Source organism: Tubulanus polymorphus, chromosome 8, assembly GCF_964204645.1.
Source record: "Tubulanus polymorphus chromosome 8, tnTubPoly1.2, whole genome shotgun sequence".
Classification (NCBI taxonomy): domain Eukaryota; kingdom Metazoa; phylum Nemertea; class Palaeonemertea; order Tubulaniformes; family Tubulanidae; genus Tubulanus; species Tubulanus polymorphus.
This window is the reverse complement of record NC_134032.1, coordinates 85,333-113,152: the sequence shown is the minus strand read 5'-3', so window position 1 is coordinate 113,152 and position 27,820 is coordinate 85,333. Positions and strand designations below refer to the sequence as shown.

At 37.6% G+C, this 27,820-nt stretch overlaps 2 protein-coding genes across 6 annotated transcripts in view; one reads left to right on the top strand and one right to left on the bottom strand.

The window, feature by feature from the left end:
* Positions 1-1,550: 1,550 nt before the first annotated feature.
* On the bottom strand, positions 1,551-13,819 carry LOC141909594 (uncharacterized). 2 transcript variants are annotated; one of them, XM_074800075.1, is made up of 4 exons: positions 11,834-13,819; positions 10,647-10,790; positions 9,532-9,666; positions 1,551-5,945 (listed from the first exon to the last, which is right to left on the bottom strand). In XM_074800075.1, exons 1-4 carry the CDS (start codon positions 11,916-11,918, stop codon positions 3,190-3,192), a joined length of 3,120 nt encoding a protein of 1,039 aa, XP_074656176.1. In that variant the 5' UTR covers positions 11,919-13,819; the 3' UTR covers positions 1,551-3,189. The 2 variants fall into 2 exon arrangements, with proteins under 2 accessions (XP_074656176.1, XP_074656175.1); XM_074800074.1 differs by lacking the exon at positions 9,532-9,666 and adding an exon at positions 10,171-10,308 and having other exon boundaries at positions 11,834-12,055.
* An 88-nt stretch (positions 13,820-13,907) lies between these two features.
* Positions 13,908-27,820, top strand: part of LOC141909595 (E3 ubiquitin-protein ligase RNF19B-like) — a 28,709-nt gene continuing 14,796 nt past the window's right edge. The window contains exons 1-10 of one of the 4 annotated variants that reach the window (XM_074800080.1): positions 13,908-14,070; positions 18,172-18,299; positions 20,280-21,186; positions 21,488-21,576; positions 22,022-22,082; positions 22,233-22,391; positions 23,214-23,479; positions 23,768-24,014; positions 24,717-24,777; positions 24,875-24,999. In XM_074800080.1, coding sequence (XP_074656181.1) covers positions 22,356-22,391; positions 23,214-23,435 — 258 coding nt within the window. In that variant the 5' untranslated portion in view covers positions 13,908-14,070; positions 18,172-18,299; positions 20,280-21,186; ... (1 more) ...; positions 22,022-22,082; positions 22,233-22,355 and the 3' untranslated portion in view covers positions 23,436-23,479; positions 23,768-24,014; positions 24,717-24,777; positions 24,875-24,999. Of the gene's footprint in view, positions 14,071-14,168; positions 14,472-18,171; positions 18,300-20,279; positions 21,187-21,487; positions 21,577-22,021; positions 22,083-22,232; positions 22,392-23,006; positions 23,054-23,213; positions 23,480-23,767; positions 24,015-24,716; positions 24,778-24,874; positions 25,000-27,820 lie in introns of those variants that run through there. The other 3 variants (XM_074800077.1, XM_074800079.1, XM_074800082.1) reach the window with 3 other exon arrangements.

Below are 27,820 nucleotides of genomic sequence, written 5' to 3'. Positions count from 1 at the left end.
GACTGGTTACTGGTCACCGAACCTGACTGGTCACTGGTCACCGCACCTGACTGGTCACTGGTCACCACACCTGACTGGTCACTGGTCACCGAACCTGACTGGTCACTGGTCACCACACCTGACTGGTCGCCGGTCACCACACCTGACTGGTCATCAGTCACCACACCTGACTGGTCATCAGTCACCGCACCTGACTGATCGCCGGTCACCACACTGACCAGACCAACTTACAAACTCGGTTAGTCACTACTGATCTATGGTCCAGTGGTCAACATGCTCGGCTGGTATACTGAGGATCGCAGGTTCGAGTCCTGCTAGGGTTAGGATCGAACTAGGATTAATGTTACCAGAGCTAGGGCTTAGGGTCGAACTAGGGTTAGGGTTACCAGAGCTAGGGTTAGGGAGATTAAGGGTTATTTCTGTTCTTCCCAGCATGTCATTTTGGTGGGAAAGGCGTAATTTATTACCGGGGGCGATCGGGTCTGATTAGAAATTGTTGAAATCAGAAAGATCATAACTTTTTGATATTTCACAAGCAAGATAAACTTGTTCGACTTTTATAAAACAGAAGTAGACCGTATGACGTAAACATCAAGCGATTGAAATATTCACTTAACTTTTATTTAGCAAAAAATCCTCGAGATGATTTTGTTTGCTAGATTTAACTTGTTCAATTAAACAACTTAGTATTCAAAAATGATGGTAGTTTTGTTTTTATAATTTTCAATATCAATGGTGGGACTTACTTTTTAGAATATTTGATAACGCAATCGATGCTTCAAAAAATACCGATAGAAAAGGAGGAATTAGATATATTTATTACATAATAACATATAATTTTCTGACCGATTAGAGGGATTGAGATCGGCCCAAGTGGAATTCTAATATGAGGAGCAAACTAAGGGCAATAACCTAATATAGCAGCGGTAAATATCAGTAAAAATTGAATATCTAATAATAGTTTATCGCAGTTACCCGAATATTTTAAAATCTGTGTTTAATTCTATCGTTGCGAGGAAAAATGAAATTGGTTTTTTCAAAATGAAAATTGTGAATTCTTTGAAATGCGTCGAAAGTTGGTTTACGGTTTTTGGGAGAAGGCTATCAATACTCACTGTGATCAGCTTAGTCGCGACCCGGATCACAGTTGTGTCATCTCTCAGTCGCGACCCGGATCACAGTTGTGTCGTCTCTTAGTCGCGACCAGGATCACAGTTGTGTCGTCTCTTAGTCGCGACCCGGATCACAGTTGTGTCATCTCTTAGTCGCGACCCGGATCACAGTTGTGTCATATCTTAGTCGCGACCCGGATCACAGTTGTGTCGTCTCTGTCGCGACCCGGATCACAGTTGTGTCATCTCTCAGTCGCGACCCGGATCACAGTTGTGTCGTCTCTTAGTCGCGACCCGGATCACAGTTGAGTCGTCTCTTAGTCGCGACCCGTCTCTTAGACCGGGCCCAGTCCATATAGAAATGGAAACTTGTGTAAGATTAGACCGGGCCCAGTCCTATCTCCTCACAATGAAAAATGCCCAGCTCCAAATAAACACCACACAACAATCTGTATAAACTAGATGACACAGTCTTTATTTTCAGCAGAATATATTGGGCTTAAGGGCACCATCTTTTCCAAGTAACAACTTTTCCGTACCCTTCTTTTCACAAAACAAACAACACTCTTCACCATCAAACACCCTTTTCCTCTTAACTGACTCCATTCAGCTGCATTGCTTCATCCATGGCAAAGATCTGAGACATGATTTTAAAACAACACCCATTAGGCTAAACAAAAAGATGCCTTGTTTCTCCATAGCGGCCGGGTCATTTTTTTAAAATATAAAATTTATAAACAGTTCATTTCTATAGCGGCCGGGTCTGTTATGGTAAAATTGATCACGATTTTAAAAAAGTAATGTATAGGGTAGATAGGCGGCTGGCCGGGTCAACATTTAAGCTCAGCAGAGCGGAGAAACAAGGTATCAATTTTTTTTTGCCTTATTGTCGTTTCCAAGGATATTTTGAGCAAACCTAAATTTGAATCATTAGCTGCAAATGAAGTCATGATCATTTCATCAAAATACAATGGATTTATATGGGATATGATGATTCCAGAACTATTTATTAGTGGTCGGACTACTAGATTTTCATTTTATTTAAGTTGTAGCTTTTTTCTCTGCCCAAAAACGGGTAGAGCGACCCGGAAAACATAGCAATCGATACCAGTATCACTTTTCTGCGACAACTCGAGATCGGACTGTAACCAAAATAATTTCATAGGCATTTTCCGCCTTGGTTACCATGGAGACAGTCAACAATGTTGGAGTACAACCTTTAACAGTATGTGCTTCCATGGTAACGGAGTTTGTTTGATGATGATGTCCCACAGCAACAGGAAAGTCGGTTATCCATTTATCCATTAATTGAATCTAAATCTATGGTGTCATAGCAACGACGTTTCAACAATGATGGTCATTATGATTCGTCATGTGAAACACGGGCAATAAATGAATTATGTTATTATTTAGTTAACTAAAACTGATTAATATAATTCCCGTGTCTTTGCATTAACAGAAATTTTCAGCCCTGTGAACAGCGCCCACATTAGGTTGCTAGGCAGCAGCCAACAATATATGATTTTAAACGTTGGATTCCTGGGTTTGACAAAACATGTATAAGCGTATATATATATATGAAACCATACTCTGCTGACGCGCAAAAGGTTAACAACCTTTTAAGGTTAATTTGCAATATATTTGACGATTTTCCTTCCTAACGAATACCTCGTATTTAGCGCCCCCTATAGGTCGAAAGTGAAAAATCACATAGTGGCAGACAGGTGTTTCAGGGGGTGGGGGGAGTCTCACCTTTCATTTAAGCCCGGGTGCCAAGCTCTACCCAAAAATGCCCAAAGATTGGTCTTGGATAGCTAGGTTGAGACCTTCTCTGTCCCGTACAGTGAATAAACATTGGTTAACAATAAAATAGACACGAAATACACAATTATATAAACAATTGACTACAGCGAGCAAGATAAAAATGGTGAAACGATTAAAATCAGTAAGAAGAGAACAAAAATTGAAAAGATACATGAAGTAATAATTAGTCCATATCTCACACTTGACGATATCTTGTGCGAGATCGAATCCTCGGGTTTTTTTAACTTGATTGAATAAATTCTTGATTTATTTACTATATCTCTATTCCTACTCTCACTCTTTTATTGAGTTTTTTAAGTTCTGATATGATGTAATCTCTCGTCGTATCGCGGTCGGTGCTCCTGCAGTCGATACACAGGTCAGAAAGATGCGGAAGATTATTGATTAATTCGACGATTGATTTGACGAATAAATCGATATCGTGCTGTGTATTAATCCGCGCTCGGAGTGAACTGTAGAACTTTAAATAACGAATTGATGAGACGTGTTTTAGTTGTTTAAAGATACGATTGTTCTGTTCCGGTCTATCGAGACAGCTATCAATACGGACTTGTATCAGCTGATTTACCGCATCTGTTGATAGATACCGAACAAGTGCGTCAACATCAGCTTCTGACTGCAACTTTATTTCTAATACAGTCAGCCGCGGCAGGTGACCTAGAACGCGGTGTATTGGTAAATTAAATCCGTAAATGCCAAGACGTTTTAGTTTCTGCATTGAACCGACACTATCACTCATTGCTGCACATTCATCTGTCGTTAGTTCGTCCAGTCCTTGCCGTCCGAGCCGAATTGTTTCGATGTCTGACGATTTTAATGTGTTGTTAAAATCATTCAATTCCTCCGAACCGATCAAATCTTTATCGAATATTACTCCACCAAGACATAAGGTTTTCAAACTCGGAATGATGTTTATCAGCCCTCTGATTGTATTTCTATCGAGCTGATATTCCTGCCGTAGCAGAGATCTGAGATATAGATGTTTTATGGGTGGATACGATTTGTGAATATTGACTAAAATATTACCTAAACTTTCCGCACTAACATCAATAATCAGACTCTCCACTGTATTGTGTGTGTTAGTATCACCACTGATCAACCGCGCGTCAGCTTCAGATTCAATCACGTGACTTGTAATAATCCATTCATTATTGAGTTTCTTGTAACATTCACCAGTGTGGATTCCCCCTAGCCGCACAAACCAATTTATACTGTTGCTCTTCTTACACATAGTCAAGTACTGATCGGGTTTTGCTGACCAGTCTGCATCTATTATCATACCGTGAAGACTAGTGTTACTCGCTATGGCTGTTTCTAATACGCGGTATTCGTCGGGTTCCAGTTCGTGAATACCCAGTATGTAAACTAGCTCGATCTGACATTGTTTGTGTTCGAGTATTTTTGCGAGCATGTTTATCCACGATCTGCCATATGCAGATACGGACAACATTTTCTGCATGTAGGGAACTATTTCACTAATGGCGTCGTCCGGCCAGTCGGCTTCATCCATGCAGATTAACAACTGATCAGATAACTGATGAGATAAAACAGTTCTTTCGGATCGGAGTTCGATGTAGCGTTCGTAATCGGGGATGAGCGGCATATCTGCCGATTCCCTAGTAACCGTAACCAAGGGCTCGTACTCATCCATTATTGTGACTGCTTTTAAATGTTCATCTATTAAAGTCTTGAAAAGTTCACCGAGGCCGCGGTTAAACTTGTAACGATACAGCAGCCCTGCCATGAATCTCGGGTATAATTCACCATATTTCACAAGTTCGTCCGGTAGTTGTTCAAACGCGCATTTATTCCAGGGTGTTTTCCAGGGTATTTCATTACTGTTGTTGAATTGCACGACCGAGTGTACCGCCGCCAGAAATTCGTGCACAGATTTGTGTATGAACCGTAGCTGGACGGAGCGGTCTGATTTCCGTCGCGGCGACATCTCTTTGCACGTCAAAGCCGTCCTTTTCGATTCGTCGAGTTCAAGACGACTTTCGGTGAAGCTGTTTTGATGCTCGATGAGCGTCTCATACGCGACTTGACAAATTTCTTTAAGCGCTTCAGAATTTCCGATATTGCGGAAAAAACATTCCTTCGACAACTCGAGGCCCTCGCGTTTACTGATTAGAAAACATGTCAAATCGATGTAGATATCGGTGAGTTTTGATGGTATCGTAATTTCTTCCTCGTCCATATACAGAAAACAAAACATATGTAGTATCAGCGGGTTGTAGTAGATACTTTTAAATATAGGTGGCGCTGCGGCTTTAAGCCTGTAGAATAGCTGATATGGATTGCACTCGGGGAATTTTCTCTCCAGAATATCGATGACTTCTTCCTGTTTGAAGCCGGATATCGATACAACGGTGAATTTGGGATCAGTGACGATCATGCTGCCCCCGGACTCACGTGTTGTTATGACGATATGCGCTTTCGGTAATTTATTGGTCACGTGTACGATGTCTATTTTCGCTTTATCGTTTTTCAACTCGTCGAAGCCGTCTAGAAAAAATATCGATTTTTCTGCATTTTCCTCAACGAATTCTTTAAAACTATCAATCGGCAGAACCTTTCTGATTTCTCGACTCAAAAGATTTTTGTAAATGTACTTATAAATACACGCGTTATCAGCGGGCAGTTCATTTAACGGTATATAGAATAACATAGGAAATCTTTTCAGAAACGGTGATCGCTCCCATGACAACACTTGATTAACAATCTGAGTTGTTTTACCCATACCGGGTTCACCTACGAGGCACACGGGTTTCACATCACTCTCTTTATAAGTGAAAAGCTTCTCGAAATGATCGGGTAAAATAACTGGCTGCTCCTCACTTCCTTCATTTTTCTTCGGGTTTCGTTTTTGGGCTCGAATTTTCGCGTGTTCTTGGGCGAAGAAGTCGTTGAAATTGACGAATTCATCGCTCCACGAAACCTCTTTGTAATTTTCATCATCGATCATTCGTTTATACGTTTCTTTCAGGTTCTTCTGAACTTGATCAACATCTGTAAAAATAAAACCAGTTTGAGATTTTTTTAGAATTTCTATGGCGGCTGATTTTGCCTGAAAATCATAGAATCATAGAAAATGTCATGAGCTTAAATTGTACAATTGACCGCAGTTACAAAATATGCCTAGGTACCAAGGAACTAATGAGTTATTCTGCTATTCAACGCCCCCTAGTGACCTTAAACAAAAACCAACGAACCTGAAACTCACCACAATCATACATCATGTCATGAGCTAAAACTTTGCAATTGATTGCGGTGACAAAATATGCACCAGAAAGAATCTTTCTGTGGGGTCGGATTAGCAACAAGTTCGATCAGAGACATTCAAGGTCCCATCTACACGAGTGGAAAAATCCTTTATTTTCAATCTACACGAGGAAAACATTTCCAAAAAGTCACCTTTAAAAAAGTCGGCTTTTTCACCTTTTTTTAAAATTATACTTAATCTAAAGATAAACGGCTTCATTGATTTTGGTGAACTTCACGTGTTACTAAAACAAGGGCGCTATCATCACAGCTCCGCAGTAAATACTGCAAACTACGCCGCGCATCAACATGCAATTTTCAGCACAGGACAAGATGTTTATTAATCTTTCTCATCTTTCTCAGAATTTCAGTTTGAGTTAATCAGATGACAACAATTCATTTCATTTAGTTCTTAACTTTTGAAATGAGGATCGGAAAACTGTATTAGTCACGTGATACACGATGAACTATGGTTTTCTAAACACAAATGTTAGCTGCTTACGCGCATAAGAAGTGCTGGTTTTAAGTCCTTGCGCAGGTAAACCAAATATACTTTGTTAATTTAGATTTCATCAAGAAATTGTTTCTAGGCCTGGGATATACAATACAATAAGTAGCGGCACACTTCAACGAGTATGAATTACTTTTTTAGAAAGGTCGATCAGCCATATCGGTGCGCAAAAGACAAGGGATATCCCGATATGACATCAGGCGGGAAAATAATTATTATTTTACAGAATTCCTTCGATTTCTTCTTTTAGAAATAAATTCATTCGTTCTTTCAATAAACCCAGGAAAGTGCAACAAATTTCCCTGAACTAATTACAAAGCTACGTATCTTGTGTCAAATAACAGAAAAAATGGGAAAATGAAGTCGAACCACTAAAACATCGTGGTCGGCGTTGCTACGCGACCCGACCACAAAAATGAAATCAGTTTGAGATATTTTAAGCCGGGTGTAAGTCGGTTGCGACGCGATAAGTCTTTTTACAGTTGCCAGGCGCCATTTTTGGGTACCCACCGGGTCCGCATTGTTGAATTCTTGTCCCAATTTTTTCCTCAGTTTAATTTTCTTATTTCGTTCATATCTCTGGATTGGATTAAGATAGAAATAAGGTAAAAATATCGATGAACTCAGCTGATAATTAACTTTTCTATGATATCACTCATTCATAAATTTAAAGCAACAATGCGCGCTGGTGAAGTTATAAACATTCATATCCTCTTCCCGATAATTCAACTTGAATTTTTGCTCATCTCATTCAAAAGTTCATAATTCTTACAAATCTTAATCTACATTTTCATTGTTCAATTTTGAAGGCAGGGTCTGGACTACCGATTCCCAACCCCGAAGTCTGTCCTTGTTTTACTAGAACTGCCTATATATCTTTATTTGCCATTTTTTTCAAATGGCTAAGTACCCTTATTTCCATAGTTATTGATTTCAATAAAGCAGGGGCCGGTAAAATTGTGAAATTTCCTGATATAAAGATAGGATCGTACTTGCGATTGTCACGTGGTAACTAAAATTGGAACCAAACCACGCAAAGATAAAAAGTTTCGAATTCTGGCCTATTAGGGAAAATTGGGTTTCAACACAGCTATTTAGTAATAGTCATTGACTTAGAGCTAAAATAACTGGTCTTTATGGTCAAAGCAGCTTGAAAACAAATGAAAGAGATTAAATTCTCGATAAGAAATTCTACGAATCCTTCAAAAAAAATTATTTCAAAACGCATCTCACAACTATTGTGGGTTCGAATCCCAGTATTACTGGATAAAATCGCGCATCTCCCAGTCACGAGAGGGCGTAGCCGTAGGTTTATTGCGACGATCGCGTCGCAGTAAGTAGAACATGTGCGACTTGCTGCGACTGGCGTCGTTAAAATTTCTATGCTCGCTGATTTGGTCTCAAAATTTCCGGTCGATTGAGAAAAATTAGCTAAAAGAAAATATTTGTTCCAGCTTGTTCGAAAACAGCTTTTATTTGAGCGCTCACTGAAAAAAACTTATAGGTCCTGATATCAACGAGTTGATTTAAGCAAATCAACTTTTAAATCAATTCATTGATCGCGTTTACAAAATATGCAGAGTTACCAATATAAATGGAAAATTTTATTCAATTCAATATTTAATTCTCCTGGTGGCTTGAACAAAAGACCGAAATTCCATGTCCTATGACAATGCTGATAACGACCAAATATCAAGACTAAGTTAAAATCACTTACCCACTATGTGAAAATGACATTTTCCCCCAAAACACCTCTTTTCATATGTGTGCAAGAAATTACGTTAAAATTGAATGATGAAAAAAACCTGTCTGATGTGTCAGGAAATCCCCTTTCCAAAAAAATACCCATCACAAATTTCAACAGAAAATACCAAACAATTAGGAAGCTACAGGTCTCGGAATTTAGACCAAAAATAGGTACAAAAAGGTCTCAGGACGGCCATATTGAGTCCGATCGACCAAATTTTAACTTTTTCTTATGCTGATGTGCGCTGTGGAGATATATATACTTATAAAAGATAAAGGATATTGATTAAAGTCATTCCAATTCCAATATTTGATGAATTTTCATTATAAGTAATCTGTTTATTATTAAGATTGAAATTATGTTATTTTCGTTTTTCAATTCTCAAGTTAATCAAATCATTGTAACCTTTAGAAAGTATTAAATCATCATTTCTTTCTTTAAAAGGAGTTTCAAGAATATTCATTATTTTTTCATCTAAATTACCTTTATAATCTAAAACTGTATTGAATATTTTAGGATTTCTGGAGCCATTATGGAAAGTATCTATTAGTTCAGTAATTAAATATGTTTCATTTAATAATATTTGATTAATTACAGTAATATTATCAATTTTATTTTGTCGTCCATAAACTAAATTTGTTGCTGAGATATAATTTTTAATGTTTAACAATCGAGGAATTCATGCCTGAAATGTGGCTATAAAAACTGATCGTAAGTTTACTAGATTTTGAGTAGGTGTCAGTCACAAGTTCTTCCAATAGCAATAAATATGTATGAACTGGCTGCCTGTCAGCCATCTTGATCGTGAACAGGGACAATCCGAAATAACTGGATTCCATCTACGGACGAACGGGCAAAAAGTGAAATCAACAGCCAACTGGGACTAAAGTCCCAACTGGGCTTAAACAATCGTACGCCACCTGGTGGATAGAATGTCTTGAAATAATTTTCTATCATTTTAGTTAAAGATTTAGAACGATCTTTAGAGACATGGTCAAAGACTTCGGACCCGTCTTATGATTTAGGATCACATTTGGACTCAAGCACGAGTTCTGATGGTAGAAATCTATAATTACCGAGATTCTCAGCAGGTCTGTCGATAGTTTGTGTATCTCCAAGGTAAAAATTCATCGTATTATTGCCACCCATTTGAACCATTGATTCATTTACATTCACTTTATTTACATTACTCTGTACCAAAGCACCACAAACTGGCCTTCACACGCAAACCTCTCACTTGATACTAAACAAAGCGAAGTGACTCACTACCGGAACCAGTTGACCCGCACCTGGTCCGACGTTTTTGGTCGGGCCAAATTGGGCCCAGGCCCATTTTGAATTATAGGGTTAGGATTGAAACGTGATAGTATCTGATCACGGTAACTTTCACCCGGCGGTCTTATTTTACTGTTAACAGTATTTATACTGTTAATCTGTTTTTATTCCTACTCGAGACTGATAAACAAACTGTGTCACCAGATGTGATAAGAGACCATAATTCAAAATACCGATTATAGAACCAGACCCTGACAGTATTAGTCAAAGATTTAAAACAATCAGGTTGGTGGGTCCATTTTGGTACTCAGAATCTTTAAAGACAATATATTACTTTCGCCTCAAAACTTTACACCGGATTTATATACGAGATCACATTTAGACTCAAGTCACATCATTCTGTACTGAACTGAACTCTGATGGTTAAAATCTATAATTACCGAGATTCTCAGCAGGTCTGTTGCTGGCTTGAGTAACTACGTGGATATTTTGATTCACTGTATTATTGTCACCGCTTATACTTAAATTAGAATTATCTGCATTTATTCCTGGATTACTCGCCGCCATAGTAACGTTTACTGAAAAACAGAATTTAGAATTCAGTCATTTTATCTCAACAAGTGCAGCACAGTTTTCCTGAAAGAAATATGCTGGTTGGCCAAATTGTAAATTAGTACATATCACATGCAGAAGACCAGATAACAATGATAAAAGCTTACTATAATACAAGTGTAGCAACCCAAGAGATCTCAATAATAACAATAATGAAATGTATGAATTTGTGAGCAGTATTCGCCTGTTAATAATAAGACATAAACTACATGAAACACATTCTAGCCACAAATATTACCAGTCTCGCTAGCCATATACTCATTCTGTACTGAACTGAACTTTGATGGTTAAAATCTATAATTACCGAGATTCTCAGCAGGTCTGTTGCTGGCTTGAGTAACTGCAGGGATAATTTGAGTCACTGTCATCGTATTATTGTCACCGCTTTTACGCATTTTAGAATTGTCTGCATTTATTCCTGGATTACTCTGTGCCATAGTACCACGAACTGAAAAACAGGATTTAGAATTCAGTCATTTTATCTCAACAAGTGCAGCACATTTTTCCTGACCTAATTGTTGTGTCCAGTATTTACACAATCAGCCTCTACTCATATTCAGACTGAAGTTTTCTTTGTTTCCGCTACTGATAAAGGATAATGGAATGTAGGAAAAAAATGGCCGAGGAAAATTTATGAGAACTACTGACAATGTTAATAAAACATTAAGCCTTCAAAATAATGACATCATATATTTTTCATCGGGCTTAAAACAATTAAAATCGGTATTAATGAGTTCAGAAATTTGATTAACTTACATTTCATTTCATTACAGGATTGCTACATTGGAGAGTCATTGAATCCTATGTCTGAACTCAACTAACCCATGATGAGTTCACTCCTACATGTAGCAATCCTCCACCTAATATCAATTATATCTGATATTGTGCAACTCGATACTAACGACTATAGCCGCGATCACGGGGAGACGATTTGACCCGGGCGGCAAAATTGGTACGGATCAGGTTCGAGTCAAATTGGCCTTAGAGATTGCATTCACACGCAAACCTCTAACTTGATACTAAACAAAGCGAAGTGAGTCACTACCGGAACCAGTTGACCCGCACCTGGTCCGACGTTTTTGGTCGGGCCAAATTGGGCCCAGGCCCATTTTGAATTATAGGGTTAGGATTGAAACGTGATAGTATCTGATCACGGTAACTTTCACCCGGCGGTCTTATTTTACTGTTAACAGTATTTATACTGTTAATCTATTTTTATTCCTACTCGAGACTGATAAACAAACTGTGTCACCAGATCTGATAAGAGACCATAATTCAAAATACCGATTATAGAACCAGACCCTGACAGTATTAGTCAAAGATTTAAACCAATCGGGTTGGTGGGTCCATTTTGGTACTCAGAATCTTTAAAGACAATATATTACTTTCGCCTCAAAACTTTACACCGGATTTATATACGAGATCACATTTAGACTCAAGTCACATCATTCTGTACTGAACTGAACTCCGATGGTTAAAATCTATAATTACCGAGATTCTCAGCAGGTCTATCGACGGTTTGCTCCTCGTCATCGCGAACATTTTCTGCATTTATTCCTGGATTACTCTCCGCCATTGTAACGTTTACTGAAAAACAAAATTTAGAATTCTGTCATTTCATCTCAACAAGTGCAGCACATTTTTTCTGACCTAATTAGATGTTATCGATTTAGAGTTAGAGTTTTTTGTTACATGAATTTGTATAGCAATATAAAGTTCCATCAAAAACGATAAAAGTCTGAAATCTGTAATTGTGAATTTTGTATCAGTTTCAGCCCAAACTGTCGTTAGTTGTGTTCTAGTTGTGTCTGACACGCGATTTCTAGTGGTAAATAGCGGATATCAAACTGTCGTTAGTTGTGTTCTAGTTGTGTCTACCACGCGATTTCTAGTGGTAAATAGCGGATATCAAACTGTCGTTAGTTGTGTTCTAGTTGTGTCTACCACGCGATTTCTAGTGGTAAATAGCGGATATCAAACTGTCGTTAGTTGTGTTCTAGTTGTGTCTACCACGCGATTTCTAGTGGTAAATAGCGGATATCAAACTGTCGTTAGTTGTGTTCTAGTTGTGTCTGACACGCGATTTCTAGTGGTAAATAGCGGATATCAAACTGTCGTTAGTTGTGTTCTAGTTGTGTCTGACACGCGATTTCTAGTGGTAAATAGCGGATATCAAACTGTCGTTAGTTGTGTTCTAGTTGTGTCTACCACGCGATTTCTAGTGGTAAATAGCGGATATCAAACTGTCGTTAGTTGTGTTCTAGTTGTGTCTACCACGCGATTTCTAGTGGTAAATAGCGGATATCAAACTGTCGTTAGTTGTGTTCTAGTTGTGTCTGACACGCGATTTCTAGTGGTAAATAGCGGATATCAAACTGTCGTTAGTTGTGTTCTAGTTGTGTCTGACACGCGATTTCTAGTGGTAAATAGCGGATATCAAACTGTCGTTAGTTGTGTTCTAGTTGTGTCTACCACGCGATTTCTAGTGGTAAATAGCGGATATCAAACTGTCGTTAGTTGTGTTCTAGTTGTGTCTGACACGCGATTTCTAGTGGTAAATAGCGGATATCAAACTGTCGTTAGTTGTGTTCTAGTTGTGTCTACCACGCGATTTCTAGTGGTAAATAGCGGATATCAAACTGTCGTTAGTTGTGTTCTAGTTGTGTCTACCACGCGATTTCTAGTGGTAAATAGCGGATATCAAACTGTCGTTAGTTGTGTTCTAGTTGTGTCTGACACGCGATTTCTAGTGGTAAATAGCGGATATCAAACTGTCGTTAGTTGTGTTCTAGTTGTGTCTACCACGCGATTTCTAGTGGTAAATAGCGGATATCAAACTGTCGTTAGTTGTGTTCTAGTTGTGTCTGACACGCGATTTCTAGTGGTAAATAGCGGATATCAAACTGTCGTTAGTTGTGTTCTAGTTGTGTCTGACACGCGATTTCTAGTGGTAAATAGCGGATATCAAACTGTCGTTAGTTGTGTTCTAGTTGTGTCTACCACGCGATTTCTAGTGGTAAATAGCGGATATCAAACTGTCGTTAGTTGTGTTCTAGTTGTGTCTGACACGCGATTTCTAGTGGTAAATAGCGGATATCAAACTGTCGTTAATTGTGTTCTAGTTGTGTCTGACACGCGATTTCTAGTGGTAAATAGCGGATATCAAACTGTCGTTAGTTGTGTTCTAGTTGTGTCTACCACGCGATTTCTAGTGGTAAATAGCGGATATCAAACTGTCGTTAGTTGTGTTCTAGTTGTGTCTGACACGCGATTTCTAGTGGTAAATAGCGGATATCAAACTGTCGTTAGTTGTGTTCTAGTTGTGTCTACCACGCGATTTCTAGTGGTAAATAGCGGATATCAAACTGTCGTTAGTTGTGTTCTAGTTGTGTCTACCACGCGATTTCTAGTGGTAAATAGCGGATATCAAACAAGACGCAGGTCTTTGTTTTTACCTGATTCTCCCTGATGTCTCATTCTGTGTGTATTTTTATAAAAACTACTCCCTTCCCCTAATCAGAATCACGTTCTGTTCAAACACAATTCCCGAAAATGACTACAATATTTAAAACAACGTACCTCTTGGTTTGTGACAAAACTGTATGAAAAATGTCCGTAGAAACTACTGCGCATTGGGTAAAACACTGAACTGCGATCAAATTGAGATTTCACCGACCAATATTTCACCGCACTCCCGTCACGTGATATATCGTATTTTTAGATATGAGGTAATAATCTTCACGTGTCCTGTGAACCCCGTACATTACCTGACATTACGTCGTTCGATTAGAATAAGACACTGATTATTTTTAGACCCCGTAGAAAACCGCTGTCGTTTCGGGCCACACGATTGGTCGTAACATTAAGAAATATTTGTGTAATCAACTAGATTTCAGCGTCCAATGAAATCAATTTTTAGGTCCTGAAAACAACAATCTCAAAGAAATTGTTCCGAGTAAGAGTTCAATTTCAAGTCACGGCCCAGGGTATATAGTTTGAGAGTCTTGTGACAAAGGCATCATGTGTTATTTGAGTATATTTTAAGTGACCACATTTCACTCAGACTCCAGATCGACTTTGATAAACAAAGCTTTGAAGATGTCCGATCAAATAAACCTAAAATAATATCGTAAGTTATCAATGTAGCTAGATTCAGATAGCGCTGTATAAAATACTAATAATTAAAAGTGAATAAAATCACGGGTTTTCTGTTTATTCGAACTCCTTGTGATTTGAGGCAGTATTTTCATTGGTTGAGATTTGAACCTGTGTTTGATGTTTGCGCGGTTGGTCTTGTAAATAAATAAACTGATATTATTGAAAAGTTCTCATGTTCTTGGTCAGGATTGAGATTCTATGGAGATATTACTGTTTCACTAAACAGTCACATATAAATTTTAAGAACCGTGGAATTCGGTCCAGATTAGATATAAACTTTGTATAAAGGTTTTTTTAAATTTTAAAGTTCAATCTGTGATCAATGCAAAGCTTATATCACCTCTTTAAAATCGAGACGTTGCTTGTGACATAAAAATGATAAAGTTCTATGCATTCTGATAAGAGTATTTGACTCATTGAGCTGAACGACAGATTTCAGTAAACAATTGAATTGACCTGATTGTACTTTTTAATGGTTTCATATATAATTTTGTCGCTCATTCTAAGGAATATATATGTTAAACAATAAATTCAGCTAATGACCATCTGTACTATACATAATCAGGACTCAAACAGGACCTAGCGCCTGATGTAGGTTCAGACATACACATTTTTGGTTAAGTTAACATTTTTAGAATTTTGATTTCAATCCATAAACATGCTGAACAGATTTAAGAGTCTTTAAATCAGCTGGTATATACTGGTCTATTATAACTGCTTTTTATTGTGTTAAATATCATCCTCGCTTGCCAGGGTTTGATTGCGAGGACGGTTAAATATATGATATTGAAATGATGCGCATACGACCAAGAGAATTCGAATGTTGAGACCTCTGTTGCCCGGTACAGATGCAGCAACTATTGATGTCTCGGTTATAGTTTGCACGTAATTTAGGCCCTAGATTTTCTTGTTGTATTAAGTCTAACATGTCTCACTTAAACCAATAAGTTTTTATGTGGAACCTGGGCCATTTTAACCTAACCAACGTTTGATTCTGATGGTTCGGTTAGATACGTGTTCATTGATGACAGGTGCGTCAACATATATGACATGTACATGTCACATGATAAAAACCACTCGCAGTGAAAAGACTGATATTTTTGCTAATTTTAAGAATTGTATAAAATGCGTCTCATTAATCGATGTTATCGATTTAGGGCCAAACTATTGTCGGAAGATTTAAAGCCTAGCTAAAGATGAATTAAACTTCTTTCAACTGTTTTAATAGCAGCTTTGCGAAATTCCGCGAAATTCCGCGAAATTCCGCCGGTAGCATTTTATTTTAGTGCAAAGCCATTGCAACAGACGGGCTGAAATAAACACCATCAGAAATTGTCACCTTTCTGCCTTCAACCAGCCCTGGCAGTGGTTGTCTCCACAGAGATCATCCTAGTGTACCCAACTGCCCAAACACCTCAAATTCGCGTGACTTTGACACCGACCACAGTTCAAGCGGCTTTTTTATCTGTGTTTAAACTGCGATATCTCAGCTCATAAACAACTGATTTTGATAACTTTCTACACTGACCTTAAGACGTTTTACGTTTATATCTTTTTGACGATTGAATTTAATTACGGTCACCAGTCACCAGTTTGAACCGGTTGTTTTCACAGTACGTGATATTTTCCATGAATTCCTTTCATCAATTTATAACCATTTTTATATCTTTATTTCTTGAAGAAAAGCTGTTACTATTGGTCAAACAATATCAGTCACATGATTGACCTATTTCTGTACGTTATAGCATTGTTTATCGGTGTCCCGGAAAAAAATGTCCCATTTTTGTAAGGTAGGAAAACATGTCCCGGTCTATCATTACTAACTTTTTAATTTAGTCAATTTCACATCAAAATAACACCAGAGAACAAACTTGGTAATACATTTTGATTACATTTTTAACATCTAACAAAGAATGGCTCTACTTTGATTTGATTAATTTGTATGTAAAATCCTCTTAAGTTTGACGTATTTATTTAAGTAACAGTGCTTTTACTTAATAACTTTTCATAATGTTCTCCATTAATAATATATTATTTAGCAACTGCGCATTCATTCAATTCGATTGTAAAACCTTCTTAAATTTGACGTATCATGATAATGTTAATATACACAATGAATTCTCATGTTCACTTGATAAAACTCGTTCCAAATGTGTGTCGTTAAAAAAGAATTCATACAATCTTATAAAGCGTTGACGCGGCCTGTAAAGGGAGATAAGCCTCATTCACTTTCCTAACATGTACGCCTATATATAATCTATACTTTCATATTTGCACTGAGTTTGTTTTTTTATTACTTACACAATATCAATTTCCATATGAAATGAACATTGCCAATCTTATTCCAACACTGATCGCTTATTAGAATTCAATGGTTTAGTCATCATTATGATTTCACATGATGATTGTCCCGACTAAGACTTTACTCTCACAAGGTTTGACGACTTAAAAAATAATCTCCTCTCTTCGCTTTTGTATGAAGGCGAGTATTTCTTATAACGATTTTTTAAGGTGCTAATATATTTTCAATGCGGTTTATTTTTTATAGCGGAATTATTTTCACTTGTGAATATATTTTGATGGAAATCTATTTTTTTCAAAACGAAATAGTTTTTTGTGAAGAAATATTTTAATTGCCCTTATTATCAGCCACCATGGTATGATATTTGATGATGACTGATATTTCCTTTAACGAGTCAAAATACCATATATAGTTGATGGATAGATTTTTATGCCAAATGTGATTAAATTGCATCTCACAGACTAAAAAATTTAAAATAAAAAAACCGACCCCCTTATTGAGCTATGGCATATATAACAGAGATCTTAAGATTTGTGAAATGATATGAATCAGTTGTAGCTCACAATATCCGTGATAAAACGATAAGTGTAAAATCAAACCCACATAAATGAATCTTTTTTTCTTAATATTGTTCTATTATTTATTTATTTATTAATGTGGCATACACATATAATTAGATTAACATATAACATATAAATTGGTGCCCAGCCCAAAAAGTCACAATTGTATTTTCAATGCTATATATAAGCTACAAGTCATAAGAAACGTATGAGAGATTTAGAAAATAACCTAGATCAAACACAGCTATGGCCAAAATAATTGATAGCTAAAAAGATTTTAAAAATTATTAGAAATATTTCGGGTGGTTCCTAAGTCTAAAAATGGAAAAAAATAGTAGATAAAAACAGCCACTTGTCTATGGAAAACCAACATTGGAAAAAAATGTTTAGACCGGGAAAGGGTGGTAGCAACCACCCGAAATATTTCTAATATTTTAAATAAACATTTATAGCTCTCAACTCATTTATTGTTGTATTTAAGTGTCTCATATGGTCAAATTTTTGACGAGTGAAATAAACCAATTCGTTTAGCCTATATGACTTCTCTTCCGGCGGAAAAAGGATTTATTAACCGTATTCGTGCTAAACAAAACCAAAACAAAAAAATAGGAAAAGCATTGACGAAAAGTAATTAAGAGATATAGTGTATTTTATTAAAAGAAATAGTGTAATTGATATTTAAAAAAATCAATCTTTAATATATCTGAATTGTATGAATCTTCGGTGGGCTCATTTAACATGAATTCAAAAAGGTATTTTATCTATAATATTGGCGTCTGATCTTTTCAATTTCTAATTGTTTTTTTCAGAAATCATTCGAATTGGAATCGCATTCAGGATTAATATAAAACGTTTCTGAAACTGAAGGGTTTAAATTGACTTTAAGGATCCTCACTGAATTCATACATACACACACATGAGTCGCAGAATCTGTAAGGTAGGAATAAATATTGATCGCTGAAATCATATAAACTGCGCCCGATATTAGAATTCCTGAAATAAACCACGTGATATACTGCGAGATTTTAACACCGAAGATTCTGATATTTCTTACTCTACCTGATGTGGGCTTACGAGTCGATTGTGACCCTTAGCCTAATTCTGTCTCTGTATCAGTTAAATACATCAATATTGTCAAAATAGAACAAATTCAGCTGGTAAATTTTGATAGCGTTGATAGAAGAGAAAGGCTTTAATTCATTACTGGCGGCGGCAATTTAGATCAGGTCTGATTAGAAACTGTTGTAATCAGAGAATAATAGCGGGTAGTCAGTGAAGAGTCACCACACCTGACTGGTCACCAGTCACCGAACCTGACTGGTCACTGGTCACCACACCTGACTGGTCACTGGTCACCACACCTGACTGGTCACTGGTTAACACAATGACCAGACAAACTTACAGTCCGCGTTTATCGTTACGTTACCGGTGTATGGTCTAGTGGTTAACATGCTCGTCTGGCATGCTGTTGGTCGCAGGTTCGAGTCCCGCTAGGGTTAGGGTTACGGCCGATCTAGGTTAGGGTTGGCGAGCCAGGTCTAGTGTTGTTGCCTATTATTTGGGCTTATTTTGTCGACTATTTTGCCTTTGTTTGGGGCTATTTCATGATTCCTGTCGTCTCCTAAATGCCATTTTGGTGGAAAAGGGGTAATTAATTATTGGCGGCAATGGGGCCTTGATTAGAAATTGTTGTTATCAGGAAAATGATAGCTTTTCGACAGATTACAGACCAGATAAAACAGAAAACAGAAGCAGACCGTATGACGTAAACATAAAGCGATTGAAATATTCACTTAAGGTTTTATTTATTACAAAAAATCCTCGAGTTGATTTTGTACGTTACAATTAAGTTGTTCAATTAAACATTATTAAAGAAAATGATTGTTGGGTTTATAATTTTCAATATAAATGGCGGAACTTACTTTTTAGAATATTTGATAATCGATGCTTTAAAAAATACTAATAGAAAAGGAGAAATGGAAGATGAAATGAAATAATTTTCAGATTGACTAGAGAGATTGAGATCTTCTGGTGTTCTACATCTTATGTTCAAAATACACGTATTTATTATAGTGGTACCTGGTTTATCGTGGGCTGATTATATGTACAGTCAGTCTGATATTCAAAAGGTTAACTAAATCTGGTAAACATGTAGTCCAAAACCTGGGCCCTATAAGTGTCAATTTCGTAATCTTAATTTGCTCTAACTGACATTGAATCACATAACTACGTGATAGGGGGAAATGTTCGTATTTTCAAAGCGTGGATTCCCGAACATCATCTACGGTGAATCAAACAGTGAAACAGTCGATACCGTATACAACTAGTGAAGATGGAGGAATTCAAATTTGATCAGTGTCATTAATTCAAGTCAATTACAGATAATACAGTCGTCTGTCAACAAAACGGTTACTATTATCAGTCACCAGCTGTCCTTGTACAACAACGCGCGTCACACATATAGACAATACAGATGTTTATTACTGTAGAAATTGTTTTTTAATTTCGAGGTTTTACTTGAAAAAGCCGCCATCTTGATTTTGATCTTTTAAAGGACATTTGACATTTGAAATGTAGTTTCAGATTTAAATAGCTATATCAGACAGGAATAAAACACGTTATTGATAGTTTATATCATTATGATGATATTTATGTAAAGAAGACAGGTTCTGTTACGGGTGATGAAGCTCTGCAGTTTTACACCCGGAGACGGTTTAGGACGGCGTCCAGAATAGACTGAACGAGCTCCAGAGTGTGGAAGGTTTTTGTATTGTATCGAGTTTGCCGGGTTTTGATCGTCAGTTTGTACGTAAACATCGACCATGATTTGTGGAACTCGACGTATTGTATTCTAGCGATCAGAATTAGGCGCAACAACAAAATGGCAAAAAAGCTTTTGATTTCTAGTATTTTTCAGCATTTTATTGTTTACTGGAGAAGTTACTCCAGATTTTTGGTCGGATTTCTATGAACTCGCTCTGCCCTTTAAGTTTATATTGTAAGCGTTCATTGGCAGACCTCGATCTGCGGGTCCTACAGAACTAGCCCTCCTCAGTGTGGAGTATGTACCATTCAACATGGCGGACGAATCAATCGAGGATTTTCACTTGAAATATTCAGAAACTTCTCTTTCAACGCAGAAGCGACAGAATGTCTTCAAACCATTTCAAAATTGAAATACAGTAAGTAAATTTACTTATGAATCGAACACTCGTGATGTATGAAGGTGATTCGAGATGGAGAGCGACATAAAACAATCGGGTTTAACCCCACGAGCTTGAAGTTAACCTTGAAGTTCTGGACCATATTCAAACTAACGTTAAGTTCAGTAGAGCAGTAGCGTGAGGGTGGCGTACGTGGATAGTGGATTTGTGACTTCGTCATTCAAGAAACAATTAAATGTGATACATATCAAGTGTGGATCGAGATCTAATTACTATCGATACTGATGGAGTATTTGACCCTGGATTTAGGATTTTTATGTTTATTTCAGGGTGATGCTCTACCAAAAAACTGCATTCATCAGGAATTCAAATTCCGAATTTCGTGGTATTTCCCGCAACCATATATTCGGAGCGGCATGTAAAGTTTACCGCGGGCACTACCGTGAACTCTTTAGTTGGTGCCCGGAGCGCTCTTGCCACTGAGTCCTAGTCGACCTCGATCTGCGCGGACTACAGAACTAGCCCTCCCAAGTGAAGTATGTCCCATTTAAGAATGATGGCGGACGAATCAATCGCAATTTTCACTTGAAATATTTAGAAGCTTCTCTTTCAACCAAGATGCGTCAGAATGTCTCCAAACCATTTCAACATTGAAATACAGTAAGTAAATTTACTTATGAATCGAATACTTGTGATGTATGAAGGTGATTTGAGATGGAGAGCGACATAAAACACTCCGGTTTAACCCCACGAGCAGCAGCAATCTTAGTTAGTTACCTAATCGTTGGTGGTAAGCTTTTATAATCGGATGGGCTTATACCAACGTGAAAATATCCGATCGTGAAACTAAACCACAGACAGGTTACTGACTACAGCGATCTCTATTCACTGATGCGTGCTGTAAAACCATCATCATTCAGTAAAAAGTGCTTTCTCTGACAGGTTTCTATGTTTATTTCAGGGTGATGCTCAACTAAATAACTGCAGTCATCAGGAAGTTCAAGGAATAACTGTTTGGCGATGAAGTGAACAAGTGATCCCTCAATTCAGGTAGATAAATCTTAGGCCCTAATCACAGACCTCTACAAACCAGTTTCAGTGGTGTTTTAAAACCGAGTTAACCAAAATCCAAGCAGGTTTTCAGCGCCGTTCTCAAATCATTGATGCCATCATTATTTGAAAGCTTGTCAAAGATTGCGGCTCAATTTACTGTGGAAATATCAAACATGTTTGAATGTTGCGATTCACCTGCTGCTGAGCAACGAACACGCTGCAAATTTCGATTTGAAATCTGTAATTTCAGACGGTGTGGGAATAAATTCATATAGTGTTCCCTGCTCTAAGTCTGAACCAATTTACCGTTAAGTCTTGTATGAAAAAAAGATTGTACCACTGAAAATTCTTGGCACTAAAAGCATTTTGAATCTTGTTGAATCTGTTTTCATTTTTTATCTGATGAAGAAATAATGATTTTCAGTGTTTTGTATTATTTCAGATGTAGGCGTAACGCTAGAGTTTTGTTTATTCTACTCAAAAGAAGGTGATGTTTAGATCAGGTTCGTTTAGTTACTCTTATTTATATCGAATATTTGATATGATTTAATTTGATTTGATTGTGAATTGTTCTAATGATGTTTAATCGATGATAAAGGTTTATAAGTCCTTAGAAATTGAGTAATAATTTAGTCGATTATGTTGATTTTTAGTCCGTCTGGCTGCACTTTCTGGGGTAAAAGCCATGGAACCGAAAGAAGATATTGTGGCAACTCGGCACGTTAGTTGGCGCTCCGGTCGGTATCGGACTCGTTGCTGGAATCGCAGTTCCCGCGATGATCATAGGGATTCCCGTCTGGGTCGGACGCAAGGTAAATTATCGACTAATATTAGGAATCCATCTGCCGTCTGTCTGTGAGAATCTCAATTTAGTGATCATTATTATATTTCCACACGAGTCACAAGGGCCTCGTGCCCAAAAGGTCATTTTTGGTCTGAATTCCGAGAACATATACGCATGGACACATAACTGAAAGTCTTTTATACGTGAGGCCTACCACACAGGGTGACCACGTGAGACATAAAATGATAGCTTAATATGTGTGGTAGGTCAGCTTTCCGACTACAGTTTGTCAATTTGAGGAAATTGTTGAACTAAAGGAATTTAAACCAAACAGATGAACTGGGATTCAAAGTGTTCATTCAATTGAATGCCTCATTACAGATATCATTATGACCTTTGAAAAGTCCTTCATGTTGAAATTAAACCCACACAACTGTTAAACTCAATACAAAGTCAATTCCAGTCAATCCCAGTTTTTCAATAATTGAATATAGCCAAAAACTGGGATTGAATATAGACTGTATTCGAATTGAATTCACAGGGTGACGTTGAATAACCAACACTTAGAAGTAATAAATCCTTATTGATTTGATTTGTCAAAATCCTAGTTCTAAACACTGCGCATAAACCAGATCAAGTGGTTACTGTGATTTAACCGTAATGACAAGGACATATGATAAGGCTTATCGGGTGAAATACAGGATATCGACAAATTCAAGTTCTGAAATTACTCGCTTGATGGCGCTAGTCAGAAACAGAAATTGGAACCTAAATCCACCACACGCGAGATTTTTATCGCAAATTTTACCATGAAAAATGCTATTTCTCATGTGTTTATCTTGTGTTTCAGTTACATACACGTTACGGTCACCTACCACAGCACAAGAGGAATATGGTAATAGCCGGTGGTGTAACTGCGTCTGTTATCGTAGCGCCAGTTGTCGCTAGTTTAGCCGTTGGTATCGGTGTACCGATATTATTGGCGTATGTTTACGGCGTGGTACCGATATCGCTGTGTCGCAGCGGTGGTTGCGGCGTATCGACGACTGACTCCGGGCGGAGTTCGATTTGAGTTCGAAGAGAACGAAGGAAGTGGCCCATCGGGGCCTTACGCCCGTAAGTACTTAAACCATACTTTTCATATAGCGCAGGGTCCGGAATCAGCTGTCTTTCTAGGAATCTGAAGGGATAATTTGATGATGTCAAAGGGGGGATTTATTGGAGGTGGCCAACTTTTCTACATTTTGTATAGACTAGCCATAAAGAGAAAGATAATTTGATGATGTCATAGGGGGATTAACTGATAAAGCCATGTTGTCTGGTGTGGCTGCTATATAAATCCCCCTATGACGTCATTTAAGTTAGTTCAGTACTAGTATGAGTGAATGTTTATATTTGTTGTAGCTGATTCTCACAGTATAGAAACGACCAGTCACCGGGTAGCGAACCCCAGTATCGGACCTAGTATCGGTGAGATGTCTATGGCTATGACTGGCAGTCTTAGCGCTAGCGGAAGCCACATCGACCGAGTCGGGATAATCCGCGATGAGAGCGATCGCTAATCGGCCAGTAACAGAGCGATTGCTGGCTCCAGTTTGAACGGTAGTTTATCGGGGAGCGCCGTTGCCGGACCGAGCGGATTCCAAAACAGGTAAGAGATTTTCCCGACTACAATCTCCAGTTGCTGCTGTATCTGTTCGACATAAGCCGGCTTGCGACGGCAACCCGACGCCTACCGACTCGTCCCAAGCCGTATCGGGCTAGTTGCCCGTGTTCTACTCCGGCCTAGGGTAGGCCAACAGTTGCTTTCGATGGCAACTGACACAAACTGCTGTGATATGCACGGCGTTGCACCACTTTTAGTTGACGAATAAAAAACCCACAGTAGATTTGTAGAAACAGTTTCGAAGTTAAAAACTGTGGTGTTATAAAACCGAGTTAACCAAAATCCAAGTAGGTTTTCAGCACCGTTCTCAAATCATTGATGCCGTCATGATTTGAAAGCTTGTCAAAGATTGCGGCTCAATTTACTGTGTTTGGGACTAAACAAAAATTTTGCTGCAATGAAATTAACTGTGGAAATATCAAACATGTTTGAATGGTGCGATTCACCTGCGGCTGAGCAAAGAACAGGCTGAAAATTCTGGTGTGAAATCTGTAATTTCAGACGCTGTGGGAATAAATTCATATAGTGTTCCCTGCTCTAAGTCTGAACCAATTTACCGTTAAGTCTTGTATGAAAAAAAATTGTAACAAATTCTTGGCACTAAAAGCATTTTGAATCTTGTTGAATCTGTTTTCATTTTTTATCTGATGAAGAAATAATGATTTTCAGTGTTTTGTATTATTTCAGATGTAGGCGTAACGCTAGAGTTTTGTTTATTCTACTCAAAAGAAGGTGATGTTTAGATCAGGTTCGTTTAGTTACTCTTATTTATATCGAATATTTGATATGATTTTTGTGAATTGCTCTAATGATGTTATAATGAATGTTGTTTGATTTATTTTCAGTCTAATGGAGGAGGATCTCAATAACTGAAACCTGCGACACGTCTACACCTAAAATTGAGTGCGAGTCAAATGAATGAATTATTGATTCTAAATGACTGTGATGTTTCATGCTGTTTAGAGGATTTGTAAGAAATGTCCCAAGTTCAAACCCAGTGATTTTGATCAGATGATAAACCAGGGTGTATGATATATACTGATGAATAGTTACTACGACATGATCGCCGCCTATTAGAATTTTGCTGAACTACCAAATTATTGGATTTAACTGTTATCACATATGCCATCTATTGGAAATTTAGAAATTTATATCTCGAGTGTCAAATTAAACGTGAAATTTATTTTAGATAAACACAAAATAGTTCTCAAATTGAGTCTGAACTGTTGGTTTGATCTGAATGCAGTGGAACACAATATCTGAGTGACTGTTAAAACCCTTCCAGGATTGGCACTGTCTTCCAGAGATGATTTTGATAAAACCAGTGTCTCTAGTTAACTTTGCATCATTCAGAATCTACTCAACCAAAATAGGGAAACTTGAAACCAATTTCAATAATCTACAGGGCTTCATTTCTGAATGATTGTTGTTTGTTTTGACTGGTGCGTTGTCATGGTGATGGCAAGGTGATATTCTGGATCCGATTTTTGGAAAAATAGTAATTCCTGAAAACAGAGCCAAATTTTATACTGAAATGAATAACTACACTTATTTTCATCGATATGATTACAGAATGAGTTTATTTGAGCAAAAAATTTCACAGATATTTGTTACAGAAATACAAAACTTGTCGATACTCTCGTCCGTGCCCCGCTGAAAAAACTATTCGGTTAAATACGTGTTGTGAGTCACCAATTCAACGTAAAAGATTATTTGATTGTTTTATTAATTTGTAATAATTTTAGAATGTTTTATTCGAACAATAGCTCGGAAGTTCAGTAGAATTGCTTCGTATTGCTAATTCCATGGAATTCATTACCCCCGCTAGTAATCCGGAGCGGTATCTAAAGCCATCCGCGGCTAGAACCGTGAACTCTTTAGTTGGTGCTCGGAGCGCAAAGCCTGAGTCCGAGTTGACCTCGAGCTGCGCGGTCTGCAGAACTAGCATGGCGGACGAATAAATCGCTATTATTTTCACTTGAAATATTTAGAAGCTTCTCTCTCAACCTAGATGCGTCAGATTGTATCCAAACCATTTCAACATTGAAATACAGTAAGTAAATTTACTCATGAATCGAATACTTGTGATGTATGAAGGTGATTCGAGATGGAGAGCGACATAAAACAGTCCGGTTTAACCCCACGAGCAGCAGCGATCTCTATTCACTGATGCGTGCTGTAAAACCATCATCATTCAGTAATAATATTAATATTAATATGTGTCTTATATAGTGCTAAATCCAGCCAAGCTGCTCAGAGCGCTTTACATTTTTCGGTATTATTACCCCGGCCAGTTTTAATACTCTAACATGTATCAGTCATCTCTCCCTTTTGAGAAGTAACACCGAGCTGCTAACAAGCGCTCAGGAGTCTTCTATCTGGCCAGGTACCCATTTACTCCTGGGTGGAGAGAGGCAGTGAGGATAAGTGTCTTGCCCGAGCACACAACGGGGATCGAACCCATGACCTGGCTTCCCAGAGCTGAACGCTCTTACCACTAGCCCTCACCGCAGTAAAAAGTATCAATAACATAAAGAGTGGATCGAGGCCTAAACTATTACTATCAATACAGATGGAGCATTTGACCCTGCTGATACCCTGGATTTTAGAGTGCTTTCTCTGACAGGTTTCTATGTTTATTTCAGGGTGATGCTCAACTGAATAACTGCAGTCATCAGGAAGTTCAAGGAATAACTGTTTGGCGATGAAGTGAACAAGTGATCCCTCAATTCAGGTAGATATATCTTAGGCCCTAATCACAGACCTCTAGAAACCAGTTTCAGTGGTGTTTTAAAACCGAGTTAACCAAAATCCAAGCAGGTTTTCAGCGCCGTTCTCAAATCATTGATGCCATCATGATTTGAAAGCTTGTCAAAGATTGCGGCTCAATTTACTGTGGAAATATCAAACATGTTTGAATGTTGCGATTCACCTGCTGCTGAGCAACGAACACGCTGCAAATTTCATTGTGAAATCTGTAATTTCAGACGGTGTGGGAATAAATTCATATAGTGTTCCCTGCTCTAAGTCTGAACCAATTTACCGTTAAGTCTTGTATGAAAAAACAATTGTAACACTGAAAATTCTTGGCACTAAAAGCATTTTGAATCATGTTGAATCTGTTTTCATTTTTTATCTGATGAAGAAATAATGATTTTCAGTGTTTTGTATTATTTCAGATGTAGGCGTAACGCTAGAGTTTTGTTTATTCTACTCAAAAGAAGGTGATGTTTAGATCAGGTTTGTTTAGTTACTCTTATTTATATCGAATATTTGATATGATTTTTGTGAATTGCTCTAATGATGTTATAATGAATGTTGTTTGATTTATTTTCAGTCTAATGGAGGAGGATCTCAATAACTGAAACCTGCGACACGTCTACACCTGAAATTGACTGCGCGTCAAATGAATGAATTATTGATTCTAAATGACTGTGATGTTTCATGCTGATTAGAGGATTTGGAGGGATGTCCCAAGTTCAAACCCAGTGATTCTGATCAGATGATAAACCAGGGTGTCTGATATGTACTGATGAATAGTTACTACGACATGATCGCCACCTATTGGATTTCTGCTGAACCACCAAATTATTGGATTAATAGGAATACGTATTCGTATTGGATTAAACTGTATATCACAGACGCCATCTATTGGAAATTTAGAAATTTATATCTTGATTGTCAAATAAATGTGAAATTCATTTTAGATAAACACAAAATAGTTCTCAAGTTGAGTCTGAGCTTTTTTTTGATCTGAATGCAGTGGAACACAATATCTGAGTGACTGTTAA

Coding starts and splice junctions, on each gene's coding strand:
- LOC141909594 (XM_074800074.1), bottom strand. CDS start 11,918: ATGGCGGAGAGTAATCCAGGAATAAATGCAGAAAATGTTCGCGATGAC. Junction 10,791..11,833: donor TAGACCTGCTGAGAATCTCG/GTAATTATAGAT, acceptor CCTGTTTTTCAG/TTCGTGGTACTATGGCACAG. Junction 10,309..10,646: donor CAGACCTGCTGAGAATCTCG/GTAATTATAGAT, acceptor TCTGTTTTTCAG/TAAACGTTACTATGGCGGCG.